Below are 17308 nucleotides of genomic sequence, written 5' to 3'. Positions count from 1 at the left end.
CACAGTTCTTTGTAGGAATTCTCTGTTGGTTCAGCTGGGGCCACGAGATTCTTCATGAGGCCATAGGTTGTTACCCCACAGACAGTTAGGCGGATTGCCCTTCATTTGGTCGCATTCTCGTCCCCTTCCAGCTTGTTGACCATGAAGTATTGGTCGAGTCTCTCCACAGAGGCCTCCCAATCGTCCCCCTCTGAGAACTTCTCCAGGATGCCGACTGTTCTTTGCATTTTCGCGTGGTTGTTCATTACCTCGTCGCCAATTGTTACACTCATAATAAATAGTCAGATCGAGTACTGTGTGTAATGAGCAAGTGTGACCTTAGCTCCTTTGTTGTAGTTCCAGAGTGCAGGTACCTCGTGAGTGGCCTGCTTATATACCATGCTCCCAAGGGATGCTGGGATCCCTCTGGTAGGCCCTCTGGTGGTCAGGTGTGATGCAGGTTACAATGGGTTAAATACATAACAAATGGAATGACCATCATTAATGGAATGGGATACAGCTTTGCAGGGAGACTTTGATGGAGTGGCTTGGTGATATCAAGTTGCCTCCTTTTGTGCTGTTACTTGCTATCCTTGCATCATGATGAGGCTAGGTATGAGGGATGGAAAGTAAGATAGGGGATCTGATAATGCCAATAGAGAGGGAGGGATGGATTAAGGTCCAAGGGAACTTGGGGTGAGTAACGTTGTGCAGGAGTATGGGTAGCAATGCACAGTGGTCATCATCATAGGCAGTCCCTCAAAGCGAGGATGACTTGCTTCCATGCCAAAAAGGGATGAGTTCACAGGTGTTTCAATGAAGGATCGAATATTCCAGATCCCGATCTACATCTTGATGGGTGGAAGATGCCTGTGCGTGGATTTTTTTAACGTGTGGTGGCCGTTGCACACCAGCCACCACACGGGCTTGACAGAGCTAGGTCTTGGTCCAGTGGCAAGGATTACCCAAGATGACTGGAGGCCAGCTCTGCTGCACAGACCGAGCGTGCGCACATATCGCAGTGTGGGCCGGCCCGTGCTGCCCCTGGGCCCTCTTCTGAGCTCCAAACTCACACCTCTCCTGGGCCCCAGTCGCTTCCATCTAAAAACTCTTGCCGCTCCTTCACCCTTCCTGCTGTGCCTGCCCACACTGCAGTCAGCGACCTGGCTTCACAGCCGTCGCCCTCCTGCAGCAGCACTGGCTGCTCCCTGAAGTGGTATGCTGCCGCACGCTGCTCCCTCCAATAGCCCCGGCCTGCTGATGGTCTTGCAGGCTGGGACCGCGCCAATTTCTGACAGTGGTGGGGAAGTGATGACAGGTACAGCAGCATCAAGATAAGTGTCGCTTTTTACTCACTTTTCCAGATCTCAGAAGATCATTGAACCTTTTGCGGCACTGTACCTAGGTGCGAGATATTACTGATGTAGCTGATATCTCCTGGGCTACCTGTAGCCACGCTGCCTCTGTCTGTTGAGACGGCCTCTTCCTGCCATCTGCAGGGAACAGAACCTCCCTCCACAAGATGATGGAGGCAGTCATCGCTGAAGCGTGGAGCTGATATTTGTCTTGCTACTGACATAGCACACACTTGCACTAACTCACACCTGCACTAACGCACAGCACACTAACCAGTGGGAAATGAATTGTCAGCAAATGGGGCCATGGCCCCTTTAAACAAATCAGCAAGAATCACGTCTTCAGCAGACCTGCTCCCATTATTTGGAGTGGGACATGCGCAGGGTGGGCCTAACAAGGCTCTTAATGGTAAAATGTCATTTGTGGCCGGGATCTCCGCGGGAGCAAGGTCGTTACCCGCCACCATCATCTCTCGCCTTCACCATGCCAAGGTCGGAAAGATTGTTGGTTTATGCAGAAACCTTGAACTCAGGACAAGGTCCTTCACCATCTGCCACACCATTCCCTGTAAACTTTAGCATCTTTAAAGCCCCAAACACTTGTACAATCATAGCAAGAGCCAGTAGAACTCAATCAACAACTAACCGGAAAATAGTTGATGATCCCTTTAATCATCATCATCAGCATCATCATCATTGGCAGTCCCTCGGAATGGAGGAAGACTTGCTTCCACTCTTAACATGAGTCCTTAGGTGGCTGAACGGTCCAATACGAGAACCACAGTCTCTGTCACAGGTGGGACTGAGAGTCGTTGAGGGAAGGGGTGGGTGGGACTGGTTTGCCGCACGCTCTTTCCGCTGCCTGCGCTTAATTTCTACATGCTCTCGGCGACGAGACTCGAGGTGCTCAGCGCCCACCTGGATGCACTTCTTCCACTTAGGGCGGTCTTTAGCCAGGGACTCCCAGGTGTCAGTGGGGATGTTGCACTTTATCAGGGATGCTTTGAGGGTGTCCTTATAACGTTTCTGCTGCCCACCTTTGGCTCATTTGCCATGAAGGAGTTCCGAGTAGAGCACTTGCTTGCTTGATCCCTTTAAATAGCGCTCATGGTCCTTTCTGCTGCTGAACGTGTGTTCAGCTGTGCATGTTTAAGAGAGGGCGTTAGCTGGAACTTTGAGCTCCAAAATGGCAGTGCTGGTGTCAAATCAGCATTACACGCTGATTGACGTCATGATCTGCCAATACTGCATACTTCTGGTGGACGACCACTACGGGCGCGTTAACACCCTCACCAATATGGCGTCTGGTGCGACTCGCACCAGAAATGTGTGCGAGTGCCATGGATGCCTTTTTGGACCTCTAAAGGCACTCGTAGCACCCAAAACAACGGGCATTACAGATCAAAATGTTGTGCCTCATGAGTCCCTTTTATGCTAGCTAATTTAATTGTTCTAACTCCTAATCCACTATTCCTGTGCGATGCTCCCTGAGTGAGCTGAGATTGAGCAGAGCATGGCTGGGATAATTCCCTTGGAGCCTTAGAGACCTGAGGTGACTCTCGTCTCAGAGTAGCAATGTTCCAGCAGGACCAGACACACAACATCCTTTATTTTGCTGTGGCAAGGGTGTCAGGCGCATGTCTGGAATTCCTTCATGTGAAGACATTGAAGGGGACCTTAAAGAAGCTCACTCTATCTCTGGAGAGACAGTGAATTCTGCACCTATTCCTTGCAATTCACTGGTGCAGGGCACAGGCTCAGAAATACTCCTGATTATTGTAACTGAATGGCCCCAATCAGCTCTTGCAAGTCCTGTGACATTGTCCTTCTTCCATGGAAGTAGTGGTGCTACCAGTCCAGAAACCACCAGAAGTTCACAAGACTCAATAAAACCCCAGCCAGTTGGGTTCAGGGGATCCATGAGACAGGTGGCTGTGAACTTCTTAGAAGTTTTCCCTGGCATCTGTTGCCACAATCACTATCTCCAGGGTGTTATTAGTTGCCAGCCATAGCTCAATAATAGCACTCTTACTTCTGAGACAGAAGGTCATGGGTTCAAGCCCCACTTCAGAGACTTGAGCACAAAATCTAGGCTGATACAAGTAATGTACTTGCTTCATGGTTCTTTGCTTAAGAATTCATAGCACCACATTGCTACTTAGAACTAGTTGGTTTATTAGCAAAGGTTTAACAATCACACTACACATTACCAGTTCATCCACCAGGCTCACAACCATCTGTCTTGTGGACCCCCTGAACCCAAATGGCTGGGGTTTTATTGAGTCTTGTGAACATCACGTGACTGGCTAAGCCACTCACAACTCAACAGCTCTACCAACCTGTGAGTATAGTCACAGGTGCATACATTACAACACACCATTGAAGTACTGTGGGAGCCCTGCACTGTTGGAGGTGCTGTCCTACCCATGAGGCCCCATCTGCTCCATGAGTTGACACTATTTCGAAGAAGAGCAGAGGAGTTCTCCCTGGTGTCCTGGCCAATATTTATCCTCCAACAAACATCACTAAAACAGATAATCTAGTCACTTATCCCTGCTGTGAGTGGAATCTTGCTCTGCGTGAATTGGTTGCCGTGTTTCCTACATTACAACAGTGACGATATGTAGTACTTTGTTGGTTGTGAAGTGCTTTGGGACATCTTGAGGTCGTGAAAGGTGCTATATAAATGCAAATCTTTCTTTATTTCAGGTTTGGACAGCAGCAAGGTTGTGCATCCCTACTGCGGAAATACCCTGCACATTGCACAGAAATGCAGAGAAATAACAACGTATTTATTATATGTTTATCAAGTTTTGAATCGTTCTTAAGATCATTAATTGCAACACAGAAAGATATTTGTTATGTATTTTAATTTCATTCACAAGCCAAGCAACTCTACAAAACAGTACAAAATCTGAAGTACATAACTAAATCTGATTAAAGATCAAAATCACCAGGTTATTAAAAAGAGTACAGATCTTAAAAGTGCATTGCTTTTTATTGCTAAAACACACTGTAAATTTTCAACTACTGAACAAATATATAATCACAGTCTAAAGCAAAACTCTCATGGCATCACCACTCCAACACAGCTAAAGGTCGCAGGTTGTGAATCCAGCTTATTTATTTGCTGCACCTGAACACGCAATATTTATTTTAGCTGTAACCTTTAACCCGAACATGTCAAAAAGCCAGGAATTGACAGCAACAAGATTCCAACTGAAATAAAATAAAATCTCCAAACATAGTAAAGTGATATGGAATGTAACGAGCTCGATTAAACATTATTGGGAGAGGAAATTTCCTCACCATTATTAGCATGATAGCAGGAAAATTGGGGGGAAACTGTTTCCATCCATTTTGTGCCATTAAAATGCTCTTCTGTCCCAAGTTCCCTTGCGTTTTTGAAGTGTTCCCTTGACTACTCCGCCAAGGCCAATTGGCTAGATTTGTATATGTTAGAGGAAGTGCCAATGACATAGTAGCTGCAAATTTCCTGGGTTCGCCCCGCTCGTGCATTCTGGGAACTTTAGCTTCAGATATATGAGGTGTGGCAGCTGCCAGGATCACCTGATCAAGTCAGAATGAGCGTTTTGTTTAGAGCATGAAGTGCCTGAAGAGATTGAACAACAACAACTTGCATTTATATAGCGCCTTTAACATAGTACAACGTCCCAAGGCACTTCACAGGAGCATTATCAAACAAAATTTGACACTGAGACACACAAGGAGATATTAGGACAGGTGACCAAAAGCTTGGTCAAAGAGGTAAGTTTTAAGGAGCATCTTGAAGGACAAGAGATGGACGGAGAGGTTTAGAGAGGAAATGACAGAATTTAGGGCCTAGGCAGTTGAAGGCACAGTCGCCAATGGTGGAACGATTAACATCAGGGAATCGCAAGAGGCCAGAATTGGAGGAGTGGAGATATCTCGGGGGGTTGTAGGGCTGGAGGAGGTTACAGAGATAGAGAGGGGCGAGGCCATGGAGGGATTTGAAAGTAAGAATGAGAACGTTAAAACTGCGGCATTGCCGGACTGGGAGCCAGTGTAGATTGGTGAGTGCATGGTTGATGGGTGAATTAGGATACAGGCAGCAGAGTTTGGATGAGCTCAAGTTTATGGAGAGTGGAAGCTGGGAGGTCAGCCTGAAGAGTATTGGAATAATCAAGTCTAGAGGTAACAAAGACACGTATGAGAGTTTCAGCAGCAGATGAGATGAGGCAGGGGCGGAGTCAAGCGATGGTACGCAGGTGGAGGTACGCAGTCTTGGTGATGTATTGGATATGTGGTCGGAAGGGTCAAATACGACACCAAGGTTGCAAACAGACTGGTTCAGCCTCAGACAGTGGCCAGGAAGAGAAATGGAGTTGGTGGCTAGGGAACAGAGTTTGTGGCAGGAACCAAATGGTTTTTTAACATTTAGTTGGAGGAAAGCTCTGCTCATCCAGAGACACACTGGAAAACACTTTTTAAATTTTTTTTTGAGGCGGGGGGAGGGGGAAAATTTCTGACGACAAAATCTTTTATTTGTTTCTGACTGCTTCTGGCAGGATCAGCACACTGGCATATGTTCAGATTTCCACCCCTCCCCCCACCCACAGGTACAGCTTCTCAGGAGCTGGTATGGTATTCTCTCTGGGCCTACCAACTCATACTGTTATCATGGAGGAGGAGGAGGAGGAGGAGGAGGAACAACGCAGAATGGAGCCAAGGCGAGTCAGGCACCATTTAAGGAGGATGCAGCCCACCAGGTATTAACCCCTCTCACCGAACATACAGGCCGCACAGGCATTATGAGGAACTTAGTGAGGAGTTGTGCCTAAGCAGAGCGCACTGCAGCAAAGAGGGAACAGGGCGTCTCTGTGGCTTACTGCATGAAGAGCTTAGCCTGAGGCATCGCGAATGAGCACAAACTGCACTGGATTCATTTTGAACCTGACTTTTATGCAAAGTAGCAGGCCTCCCTGTAATGTGACTGGAGTGCCTGAATTAGCATCATAGAATGATACAGCACAGAAGGAGGCTACTCGGCCCACCATGCCTGTGCCGGCACTCCAGATACTGAGCACCCATTTCCAATGGGTACTTGCGGTAGGCACGCATTGAAAAATAAAAATGTTGCTCCAGAGTAGCATTGTCTTTGTTGCAGCTTTAAAGGCCAATACTTAGTAGCGTGGTTGCTTGCTCTAAGTACTGAAGAGATTTTGTGTATAATAGAATCAGGATAGAAATGAAAGCAGGTGTAAGTATTTGAGGACAGATTTGGTCACATTTTCACATATATGGTTTCACTGAATCCACAAAGGCTGGATTATCCCCATGGTTGGCAGCAGAAGGGTACAAAGACTGTTCCGCAGGATGGTATAGAGGTTGTCCAACTAGAACAATAGAAGAAAAATAAGTGACCGTTAACATTGGGCAAATAGGCTTTAAGGTTGTAGCATCCTGTGTTATTTATAGACCTCTATGTATGCAAATGAAAGTGACTGCATTTCCATTTCTACAATTTATTCGACGTAAACTGAAATGAAATTTCAGTAATCTGCACAAATTTTTAAATCAAGTCTTCAAACAAAATTACCTCATGACACTCAAGGGGATACCTGTGAAAGAACTACAAATCAAAGACACAAAAGTACTATCTACACCCATTGTGCTTAGTTGTCGTAATTGAATAGTTATAGTTGTAACAATTCATTAGGTAAATGAGCCAAATAGTGCCGGATTCACAGCCTACTTTGCACACTGAGGATCCTGAAGCTAAGTTCCTCTTTCTCTTGCTGGGGCTGGGAGGAGTAGGAATGCTCCTCCAGGTTCCACAAATCCAGCCCGGGGACGTTGCCACTCCAGCTCTTCCTGCCTCCAAACATTAGGCCTCCCACCCGCAATGGACCTACCTTCTTTGGCCAGGAGGCTGGGAGGGCCAGCCAATATTGCAGTGGCCCGGATCCCAGGACACTCGAATTCTGGCCACTGTCCCGATGCAAATGAGGGCCGGCCCTCAGAATAGACTAGGCCACCAGCCACGATTACTGGGCAGCCAGCCGCCAGAAATCTGCTCAGGGGTCAAATCTAGTATATTTTGTTGTGTAAATCTATATTTCAAATTAGTATTCAGTGAAATACAGATTTCACTGCCTCAGTGCAGCTTTGACCATTATTTTTTAATCAAAAGGTTTGGTATAATGAAAATAACTTCTTACCAGCAAACTTGCCCAATCCATGAGGAAAAGGAGTTATTTCACATAAGATACGGGATATCATAAAATATTGCTCGGATTCATTTACAGCAATAAATCTATAAACTAGCAGCTCAGAAGGCTTAAGATTTACCCACACGAAAAACACAAACTTTTATTAGTGAATGCTCTGCTTTACAGGAAAGCTTTAAATCATCAATGTAGAACACATTATGCAACATTCACTTACTTGAGGAAGCTTCCTGGTATGTAGGTGGGTGTCCTTGATTTGTATATGCCAGTGCATACTGATTAGAGTATGGAGCTGTGGGCATTGCTAGCTGTGCAGCAGATATTTGAAGAGGCACAGGTTGGTATCCTTGGCACATTGGATAAGCCGGCATTTGTTGTGGGTAGGCTGCTGGCATAATGGTGGTTGCAGATGATGCTACAACAGCTAAAAAACAAGGAGAGAGAAAACTCACGTTAATTAATTCAAATACAATAAAGGTATCCTGATAAAGATTTCTAATATTTTTGTTTACAATACACAAGAGTAATCTTGATTTCTTTCCGAATTATTCATCCTGGAAGATTCCGAGTAGAGCAACCTCCATAAACTCTAACTGATCTAAAATTCCACCACCTATATTGAGACTTGTACTATTCTCCGCTCCACTCCCACTCTGACCTCCCTGTCCTTGGCCTCTTACACTGTTCCAACGAAGCTCAACATAAGCTTGAGGACGAGCACCTCATCACTCGATTGGGTACTTTACAGCCTTCTGGAGTCAACATCGAGTTCAACAATTTCAGACCAGGACCTCTGGCCCAATTTTTTAGGATGGCAGCTGTTGATAGAATCATAGAATGGTTACAGCACAGAAGGAGGCCATTCGGCCCGTCGAGCCCGTGCTGGCTCTCTGCAAGTGCACTTCAGCCAGTCCCACCCCCGCCCTTTCCCCATAGCCCTGAAAAATTGGTTTCCTTCAGGTACTTATCCAACTCCCTTTTGAGAGCCATGATTGAGTCTGCCTCCACCCACCCTCTCAGGCAGCGCATTCCAGATCATAACCACTCACTGCATAAAAAAGTTTTTCCTCATGTCGCCTTTGGTTCTTCTGTCAATCACCTTAAATTTTCAGCCTTGGCCATGAAGCATTTCACGGACAGATCACCTCCTGACGCTGCAGTTGGGAAAACTGGAAGTAACGTTCTTGTTTCTCCATGTGGTTACCCCCAGACCTCAGTGCAAGTTGCCTCAACTGGGAAGTGGTCTGTCTATAAGCTGGGTGCCTACGCTAGTACTCTCGGGTGTATTTTCTTTAGGCAAATACAGCAGCCAATTTGACCGCAGCAAGGCTCTATAAATGAATGAGCGGATAATCTGAGGGTTGAATGTTGCCCAGGGCACCAGGAGATCTCCCTGCTCTTTTCTTACAGAAGCATGTTGTCTATCAGATGATCACAGAAAGGCAATCACAAGTGGTGTGGAGAATATTACGGTTCAAGTGCTTTCTGACATTTTGATTTGAGTTCAGGGGGGCAATAGTAGAAGCTGAACTGTCCGTATGTTTCGTATCTAACCGTTTATCAATGCCTAGCCACTCTGCATCGGCTCGCTCTCCATCACCGATTGAGGTTTTTCTTGCAGACCCCCGGAAAGTCTCTACGGACCTCCAGTTTGAGAACCACTGCTCTAACAGAGCTCAGCATATAGCATTCCGACTGCTTCCTCTCAACCGCAAGCCGCCATCCATCATAGGCGAGAATCGCGCGCATTTTAATTCTGCCATTCCCATTTACACCTCCTCTAGACTCATCTTTTGTTTCTTTACTTGTCTTATTACCATCTCATTTTGCCTTGCACCAGGGTCAGTGAAGTGGGACAGCTGAGAATCAGCATGGCTCGACGAGCCAAATGGCCTTCTTCCGTGCTGTAATCATTCTATGATTCTAACATATTTTTTCCAAACACTCCCAGTATGCAACCCAGCTTGAAGGTGCCTGACTGACTGGTTTGTCAACATATTTGGAATGAACCAAGATACCACAGAATCTCCTTTTGTCTCTTTTCACTGTCTACAATTGTTATCTTCAAAAGGAAGGTGCCTTTCCTTAATTCTCTGTTATATTGTTTGGGATCATGAATAAATTCAAGATTGGATCTTTGTCTCTTGACAGGGTCAATGGATTGTAATGGAGCAGTCTTGCTGTACCATCTTTATTTTTCTCTTAAGGGTGCAGGTTCTACATAGGAACAGAAGTTGCCCATTCAGCTTTCGAGAATCCACAGCCTTTTGGGGTAGAGTGCTTGGAATTTCTGCTAGCCTTTGCACGCAAAGGTGTTTCCTGATATTGTTCTGTGCAGCCCTTGGGCGTGAATTAATTTTTCCCTCTTGTGTGTCGATTTTATCTATCAGAGCTAGTTCTCATCTCTTGTTAATACAGCTCATTGCAATGGAAATCAGGTCAAATTTCAGTTCATTTTCTCTGTGCAAAACGTGATCAAGAAATGTTTTCAAGTCAAATTAACTACATTACAACAATGACTACACTCCAAAAGTACTTCATTGGCTGTAAAGCACTTTGAGATGTCCGGTGGTCGTGAAAGGCACGATATAAATCCAAGTCTTTCTTTCTTTCAAGTTGACTCTGGTGTGAGTCCAGATAATGTAAAACAGTTTCAAGTAAGGACATGTTAATCACAAAAACTGTACACAACAGAAGTAATCTATTTATCCGATCTTTGCTGCACAGAGGCTAAAAGCAGCTGTCCACCAGCTCAAATGACATAAATTACTAAGCATAAAATTATGAAGAAAATGTTTTGTACAGGAATACATGCGAAATCCCTTCACTCATAATGATAGGCAATGGTCCTAGCAAGATATACAGATGAGGAGGAAATCCATTCTACCACTACAGCTCATCCATTCAAAAGGTCCCTACAGATCCCAACCACAGCACCCAATTCCTTCTTAAATGATTCCAGGATCTTCACCTTCACCACTCTACCTAGAAGTCCATCCCATGTATTGATCACTCTTTGTGCTTTTTTTATTATTCATTCTCAGGATGTGGGCATTGCTGGCGCTTATTTCCCAGCCCTAGTTACCCTTGAGAAGGTGGTGGTGTGAAGAAAAAGTTAGGAATCAATTCTTCATTTGTCTGGGGACATTTGACTATGTTACAGGTGCTATATAAATGCAAGTTGTTGTTGTTGTTGCATATTACTGTACACTGTGATCTTTCTGATCAACATTTTTAAACACCAGTGCAACTGCGTACATCCTGGAGATTGCAGCTAGTGAGCTTGAGAAGGCAGCACTAGCTAAGTCACAGCGCACAGCTGAGGACTAAGTGGTAGGAGCAGAGGAGGAGCAGGAAGCTGATGGATAATGGCCATATGGCTCCCATGAATGATCCCCTGTAATTTCTCAAATTAAACTGAGTAGCTGCATATTAGAATCCTGTTTCTCTTCAGTGGAAAAAAGATGACAGTGTTGGCCATGTTGACTGATGCATCAGTCATCCATTTGATAGGTGTGTGGCTAACAAATCAACTCATACAGCAGCTTACTGAGAGTGAGATGGAGTATTGCAGCAAGGAAGATCGAGAAGAGCATTGATGCAAAGTCACAGCCTTGCTTGACCTCAGTTCGTACGTAAGTTGGGTCTATGGTGGATCCTTTAGTCAGGATCATGACTTGCATGTCATCATGAAGCAGGCGGAGGATGGTGACAAAGTTTTGAGGGCAGCCGAATTTGAGGAGGACACTCCATAATCCCTCACAGCTGACAGTGTCGAAGGCCTTTGTGAGGTCAAAGAAGGCCATGTACAGAGGTTGCCTGCATTTCTCTTGAATTTGACGCCCCGTGAAAATCATGTCCATTGTGCCCCTTAGTGAGCGGAATCCGCATTGTGACTCTGGGAGGAGCTCTTCAGCCACAGGGAGAAGGCGATTGAGGAGGATTCTTGCAATGACTTTCCTTGTGACAGACAGCAGGGAAACTCCTCTGTAATTACTGCAATCGGACTTGTCACCTTTAATCCCTATTAAGCTTATGGGGATTCCGTAAGTAAATGGAATCCCCATAAGCATAATGGGAATCCCCTTTCTGATTGGTTGGGCCGGCCCACCTGCTCCCAGGGATGCTTGTGAACCACATACGCCCCTGGGTTACGTGGGCCTTTAGCAGGCCTATATATAAGAGGACCAGGAGCGTGAGTCTCCATGGATCCAGGACTATCAGGTCGGTGCTCACGGGAAGCCTCCGACTGCAAGTTCAGGCCCAATCTGATTGAAGCTGACAATGAAGAGCGCAAGGTGCTGCAACCTCGTGTGAAGATTAAACTCATAATGTAACCCCTACCCCATTGGCAGATTTTCTAACAGTGCGCAATTTGCATATGATGCAGATAAGCTTGTTGCTGCTCTTGGTTGCTAGCAGAATTCTCCATCGTGCTTTTCTGCAGACTCTGTTGTGAGCTTAATTTCAAAGAAACAGCAGGTGCCACTTCCTATATTCATATAAGTATTTGTTCATCAGATGTGTGGTGGAACTAACCACTTATTCATCTGAAACGCTATATTCTAGATGTAATGAGATTTATGATGACATGACATTCAAGCATAAAATAAGAATAGGAATGTTCCTCTAATGTTTGCCAAACCTCCATTTTTGTGCCGGAAGAATGTTACAGCTCATTTGAATTCATCAGAGGGAAGCCTAGAAGACTCTATTGATCACAATAGATAGGTCTAAAGTTCAAATTGCTTCTTTCTGTTGCATTTCAGCAATCATCAAAAATGCCATTGATCCTCAAGCTTTGTTGGTTTTCTATCAGGTCATTGCCTTCTGCACTTTGAATTCTACATCTGTGCCTGAATTTTCAAATGCTTCACTCATTGCTCCCACCCCCACCCATTGACCTATTTTCAGGAACAGCTGGAAATAATCAATGCTGCATCCAAGCTTGTTGCAACAGTATGACGTTCCCACTAGTGTCGTGTCAGGTGGTGACAGTAAAGTCAGGGACTGACAGGAAGCATACGTTTTCCATTTGTTCTGAGGTCACGTGCAAGAGTTGAAACTTTTGGGGATGGGGCTGTCTGGGAATAAAAATTCAGGGCTGAAACCTCCATAAGTTGTGAAAAGGATCGAGATTAATCTAAAGTCGGTGAATTGATCAAAGTCAGAACTGGAGCATCAGGACATCCCAGCTGGCTGTTACTCTTTGTACTAAACATTGGTGCTTCATATTCATGATTTTGAATTGCAGTCGTTGCTATTATGTACAGAAGGCTGTATTTTGAAAGAAGAATTGGGCCCTTACTGGTCCTTGAATAGAAGGTGCATGGCTATGAATTGAGCAGTCTGTATATCAGTCATCTCATTGCCTTACTAGGTTCGGCCTCTACTCATTGGAATTCAGAAGAATGAGAGGTGATCTTATCGAAATGTATAAGATTATGAGGGGGTTGGACAAGGTGGATGCAGAGAGGCTGTTTCCACTGATAGGGGAAACTAGAACTAGGGGGCATAATCTTAGAATAAGGGGCTGCCCATTTAAAACTGAGATGAGGAAGAATTTCTTCTCTCAGAGGGTTGTAAATCTGTGGAAGCTGGGTCATTGAATAAATTTAAGACAGCGATAGACAGTTTCTTAACCGATAAGGGAATAAGGATTTATGGGGAACGGGCAGGGAAGTGGACCTGAGCCCATGATCGGATCAGCCATGATCGTATTAAATGGCGGAGCAGGCTCAAGGGGCCATATGGCCTACTCCTGCTCTTATTTCTTATGTTCTAATGTTACGTGGGGTTTAGCACTTCAAACATGGTAGGGCCTGGTATTTTCAGTGATTCTGATAGGCTTACTATAGTTCAAGCTGAACTGACCTGAGGCACTGGGGGCAATTTTCGATTGACAAAATTCCATTGGGTGGTGCAAGCCCATTGCTTGGCTGATGGAATTGGTCAGAGGTCCAACCAATATTTATGATTGGGCCTTGAACAGTGAAACAGAACTCACAGGCAGTTCGCCAGTCGGGGGGCAAGGAGCTGAGCAAGAGGTGAAGAGTTAAAGGAGGAAGGCATTTGCAGGAGGGAGGGCGTGACTGGCCAGCAGATTCTTGTCGGACCAGGAGAGGCATTTGTAAGTTTTGTGAGAAGCCTAGATTAGTCCCTTTAAGGTTAGGCCACTCAACGTCTCATAGCAATGGACAGTTACATTTGCTACTTTCCAATCCGATGGCACCATTCTAGAATCTAGGGAATTTTTTAAGATCACAACCAATGCCTCCACTATCTCTGCAGCCACCTCTTTTAGAACCCTAGGATATAGACCATCGGGACCAGGGATTTTGACGGCTTTTAGTCCCATTAGTTTTTCAAGTACTTTATCTTTACTGATATTATTTACTTTAAGTTCCTCACTCTTATTAGCCCTTTGATTGCCCACTATTTTTGGTATCCCTTTTGTGTCTTCTACTGTGAAAACAGATACAAAATATTTGTTTAACGTCTCTGCCATTTCCTTATTCCCCATTATAATTTCACCCGTCTCAGCCTCTAAGGGACCAATGCTTACTTTTGCTACTCTCTTTCTATTTTGTTCTACATTCTCGTCGGCCGACTGACTGCCTCGGTTTTCAATGGGGTGGTGGGCAGATGAAAATTGCCCTCATTGAATTCTGGGTGCCTTTGCTCACAGACATGTTTCTTTAAATCAAACAGTTACTTACTTGGATGCTGCGGTTCTGACCTGCAACATGCACAGCAACCACAACAACAGCACGACAGGATGGCACCAACCACAATGATAGAAAGGACCACTCCAACTCCAATTAATATTTTTTGACTGATGAAAAAGAGAACAGAAAAGTTATTGAAGTGTGGAACAAAACTGACAAGAGAAACACATGGAGACAGTGGGTCTAGTATATATTACACAATGGACAGGTTGATTTATATGAACCAGTAAAATATTTGGTACAGAAAGTCCCATGCTTATGTTTGGGTTGAGTGCTGTCCGAAGGATGGTGGAAGGATTGAGACTGATGTTGAGAGGGACTGTTGTTGCAAAGAAATAATGGTCCTGAATTTGCGATCAGAGGCTTCCAGTGGGGAAATGTCTCCGCTCCGCAAATAAAATGCCTGTGTACCTGGTGGTCTGGGAGGTTCATAGATTTGCACTCCTGGACCACCCCGGGTACCCGCGGGTAGAGGCCCACGGATCCCAGGGGCGCATATGGTTCTCAAGCGTCCCGGGGACACGTGGGCCAGACCAACTAATAAAAGAAGGGGGTTCCCCATAAGCATGAATGGGAATACCATCAAAAATACATCTACACTTCAAATAGATAAAACAAAACATTACATATTTAAAATGAATTAAAATGGCATTTAATTAAATATTTAAAACAAAAATGTAATATTTTTGTAATGTAATATGTAACTGAAAGGACAGACAGAAAGGAAAAGGAGGTGGGGTAGCACTGTTAATAAAGGATGAGATCAATGTGTTAGTGAGGAACAATATTGGCTCAGAGGATCAAGATGTTGAATCAGTTTGGGTGGAGATAAGGAATAATAAGGGGAAAAGGTCACTGGTGGGCATAGTCTATAGGTCCCCTAACAGTAGCTGCATAGTTGGACGGAGTATAAATCAAGCAATAATGGAGGCTTGTAATAAAGGAACAGCAATAATCATGGGTGATTTTAACCTTCATATTGATTGGACAAAGCAAATTGGCCAAGGAAGCCTTGAGGAAGAGTTCGTAGAGTGTATCCGGGATAGTTTCCTGGCAGGGAAGTGGAATTGAGTCCATGATCAGATCAGCCATGATCTTATTGAATGGCGGAGCAGGCTCGAGGGGCCTTATGGCCTACTCCTGCTCTATTTCTTATGTTCTTATGTTTCCTTGAACAGTACTTTGCGGACCAACCAGGGAGCAGGCTATCTTAGATCTGGTACTGTGTTATGAGACAGGATTAATAAATGATCTCGTAGTAAAGGATCCTCAAGGAATGAGTGACCGTAACATGGTTGATTTTCAAATTCAGTTGGAGGGTGAGAAAGTTGGTTCTCAAACTAGGGTCCGAAGCTTAAATAAAGGAGACTACAAAGGTATGAAGGCAGAGTTGGTTAAAGTGGACTAGCAAAATGGACTAAAGTATGGGACGGTTGATGAGCAGTGGCAGACATTTAAGGAGATATTCCATAACTCGCAACATAAATATATTCCAATGAGAAGGAAAGACTGTAAGAGAAGGGATAACCATCCGTGGCTAACTAAGGAAATAAAGGATGGTATCAAATTGAAAACAAGCACATATAATGTGGTCAAGACTAGAAGAAGGCCAGAGGATTGGGAAACTTTTAAAAATCAGCAAAGAACGACTAAAAATGAGGGAAGATATATTTTGAGAATAAACTAGCACAACATATAGGGCCCAAGTTTCCACACGCGCCTAGAACGGCGCAGTCCCGACCTGGACGCCCGTTTTTCGCGCCACAAAGTGCGCCTGAAAAAATCTTCGGTATTCTCCACCTACCTGCAGGTCCTCTGGCCCTCGGCGCAGCCAGCACGAGCTGTGGGGGGTGCGGAGCCAGGTCCCTGCGCTGAAAACAGTGCCGGGACCTCTGCACATGCGCGCTACAGTGGGCACGCAAGTGCAGTAGCTCCAGGCGCCGAACTGTGTGGGAGGGGCTCGAAGCACGCAGCCCCTAGCCCTGGCCGAATGGCCTCACTGGGGCTGCGTGAATAAGGCTCCTCCCACGGCCAGCTCCTGCTCCCCCCCCCCGACCAGACCCGACACTCGCTCCTCGACCCCCACTGCCTCCGGACCAGACCCGACATCCGCTCCCCCTCCCCTGCCTCCGGACCAGACCCGACACCCGCGCCCCCCCCCCGCGACTGACCCGACCCGACCCGCGCTCCTGTTCCCGCTCCCCGCCTCCCCGACTGGACCCGACCCGACCCGCGCTCCTGTTCCCGCTCCCCGCCCCCCCAACTGGACCCGACCCGACCCGCGCTCCTGTTCCCGCTCCCCGCCCCCCCAACTGGACCCAACCCGACCCGCGCTCCCGCCCCCCGACCCGACCCCCCTCCACCGTCCCGACCCGACCCCCCCCCCACCGACCCGACCCGACCCCCCCCCCACTGGACCCGACCCGACTCCCGCTCCCGGACTGGATCCGACCTGACCTCCCCCCCTCTCTCTCCCTCACTCCCTCCCTCCCTCTCTCTCTCTCTCTCTCTCCCTCCCCCTCTCCCTCTTCCCCCCCCTCTCCCTCTCTCTCTTCCCCCCCCTCTCTCCCTCTCTCTCTTTCCCCTCCCCCCCTCTCCCTCTCTCTCTCCCCCCCCCTCTCTCTCTCCTCTCTCTCCCTCTCTCCCTCTCCCTCCCTCTCCCCCCCTCTCTCTCCCTCCCCCCCCCGACCCAAACCGAACCGAACCTCCCCGACCGACCCAAGGCCACCTACCTGTAAATCTGGTGCTGGGGACGGGCCCTGCCCGAAGTCTCGGGCCGGCCCGTTCAGCCTTCGGTCCCGAAAGGCCTGCCTGAAGCACTTTCACACAGGTAGGAAGATGGTTTATTTAATCTTTTCTTTGCTTTTAAATGTTTATTCAGGTTGGATTTATTTGTATAATATTTGTATAAGTATAAATAAGGATTTATTATAGAATTTAATGACTTCCCTCCCCCCCCCACCTCGTTCTGGACGCCTAATTTGTAACCTGCGCCTGATTTTTTAATGTGTCGAACAGGTTTTTTCAGTTCTAC

General features: G+C 46.2%; 1 protein-coding gene across 1 annotated transcript in view; it reads right to left on the bottom strand.

Annotated features, from left to right (window-relative positions):
* Positions 1-4185: 4185 nt before the first annotated feature.
* LOC139276735 (protein shisa-5-like) overlaps positions 4186-17308 on the bottom strand; it is a 36375-nt gene continuing 23252 nt past the window's right edge. The window contains exons 3-5 of the mRNA XM_070894722.1: positions 14266-14381; positions 7764-7970; positions 4186-6712 (exon numbers count right to left, since the gene is read on the bottom strand). Coding sequence (XP_070750823.1) covers positions 6609-6712; positions 7764-7970; positions 14266-14381 — 427 coding nt within the window. The 3' untranslated portion in view covers positions 4186-6608. The remainder of the gene's footprint in view (positions 6713-7763; positions 7971-14265; positions 14382-17308) is intronic.

The sequence above is a fragment of the Pristiophorus japonicus genome, chromosome 12 (genome assembly GCF_044704955.1).
Source record: "Pristiophorus japonicus isolate sPriJap1 chromosome 12, sPriJap1.hap1, whole genome shotgun sequence".
Lineage (NCBI taxonomy): Eukaryota > Metazoa > Chordata > Chondrichthyes > Pristiophoridae > Pristiophorus > Pristiophorus japonicus.
Note: the sequence above shows the minus strand (reverse complement) of the source record. Positions and strands in the feature narration are given on the sequence as shown.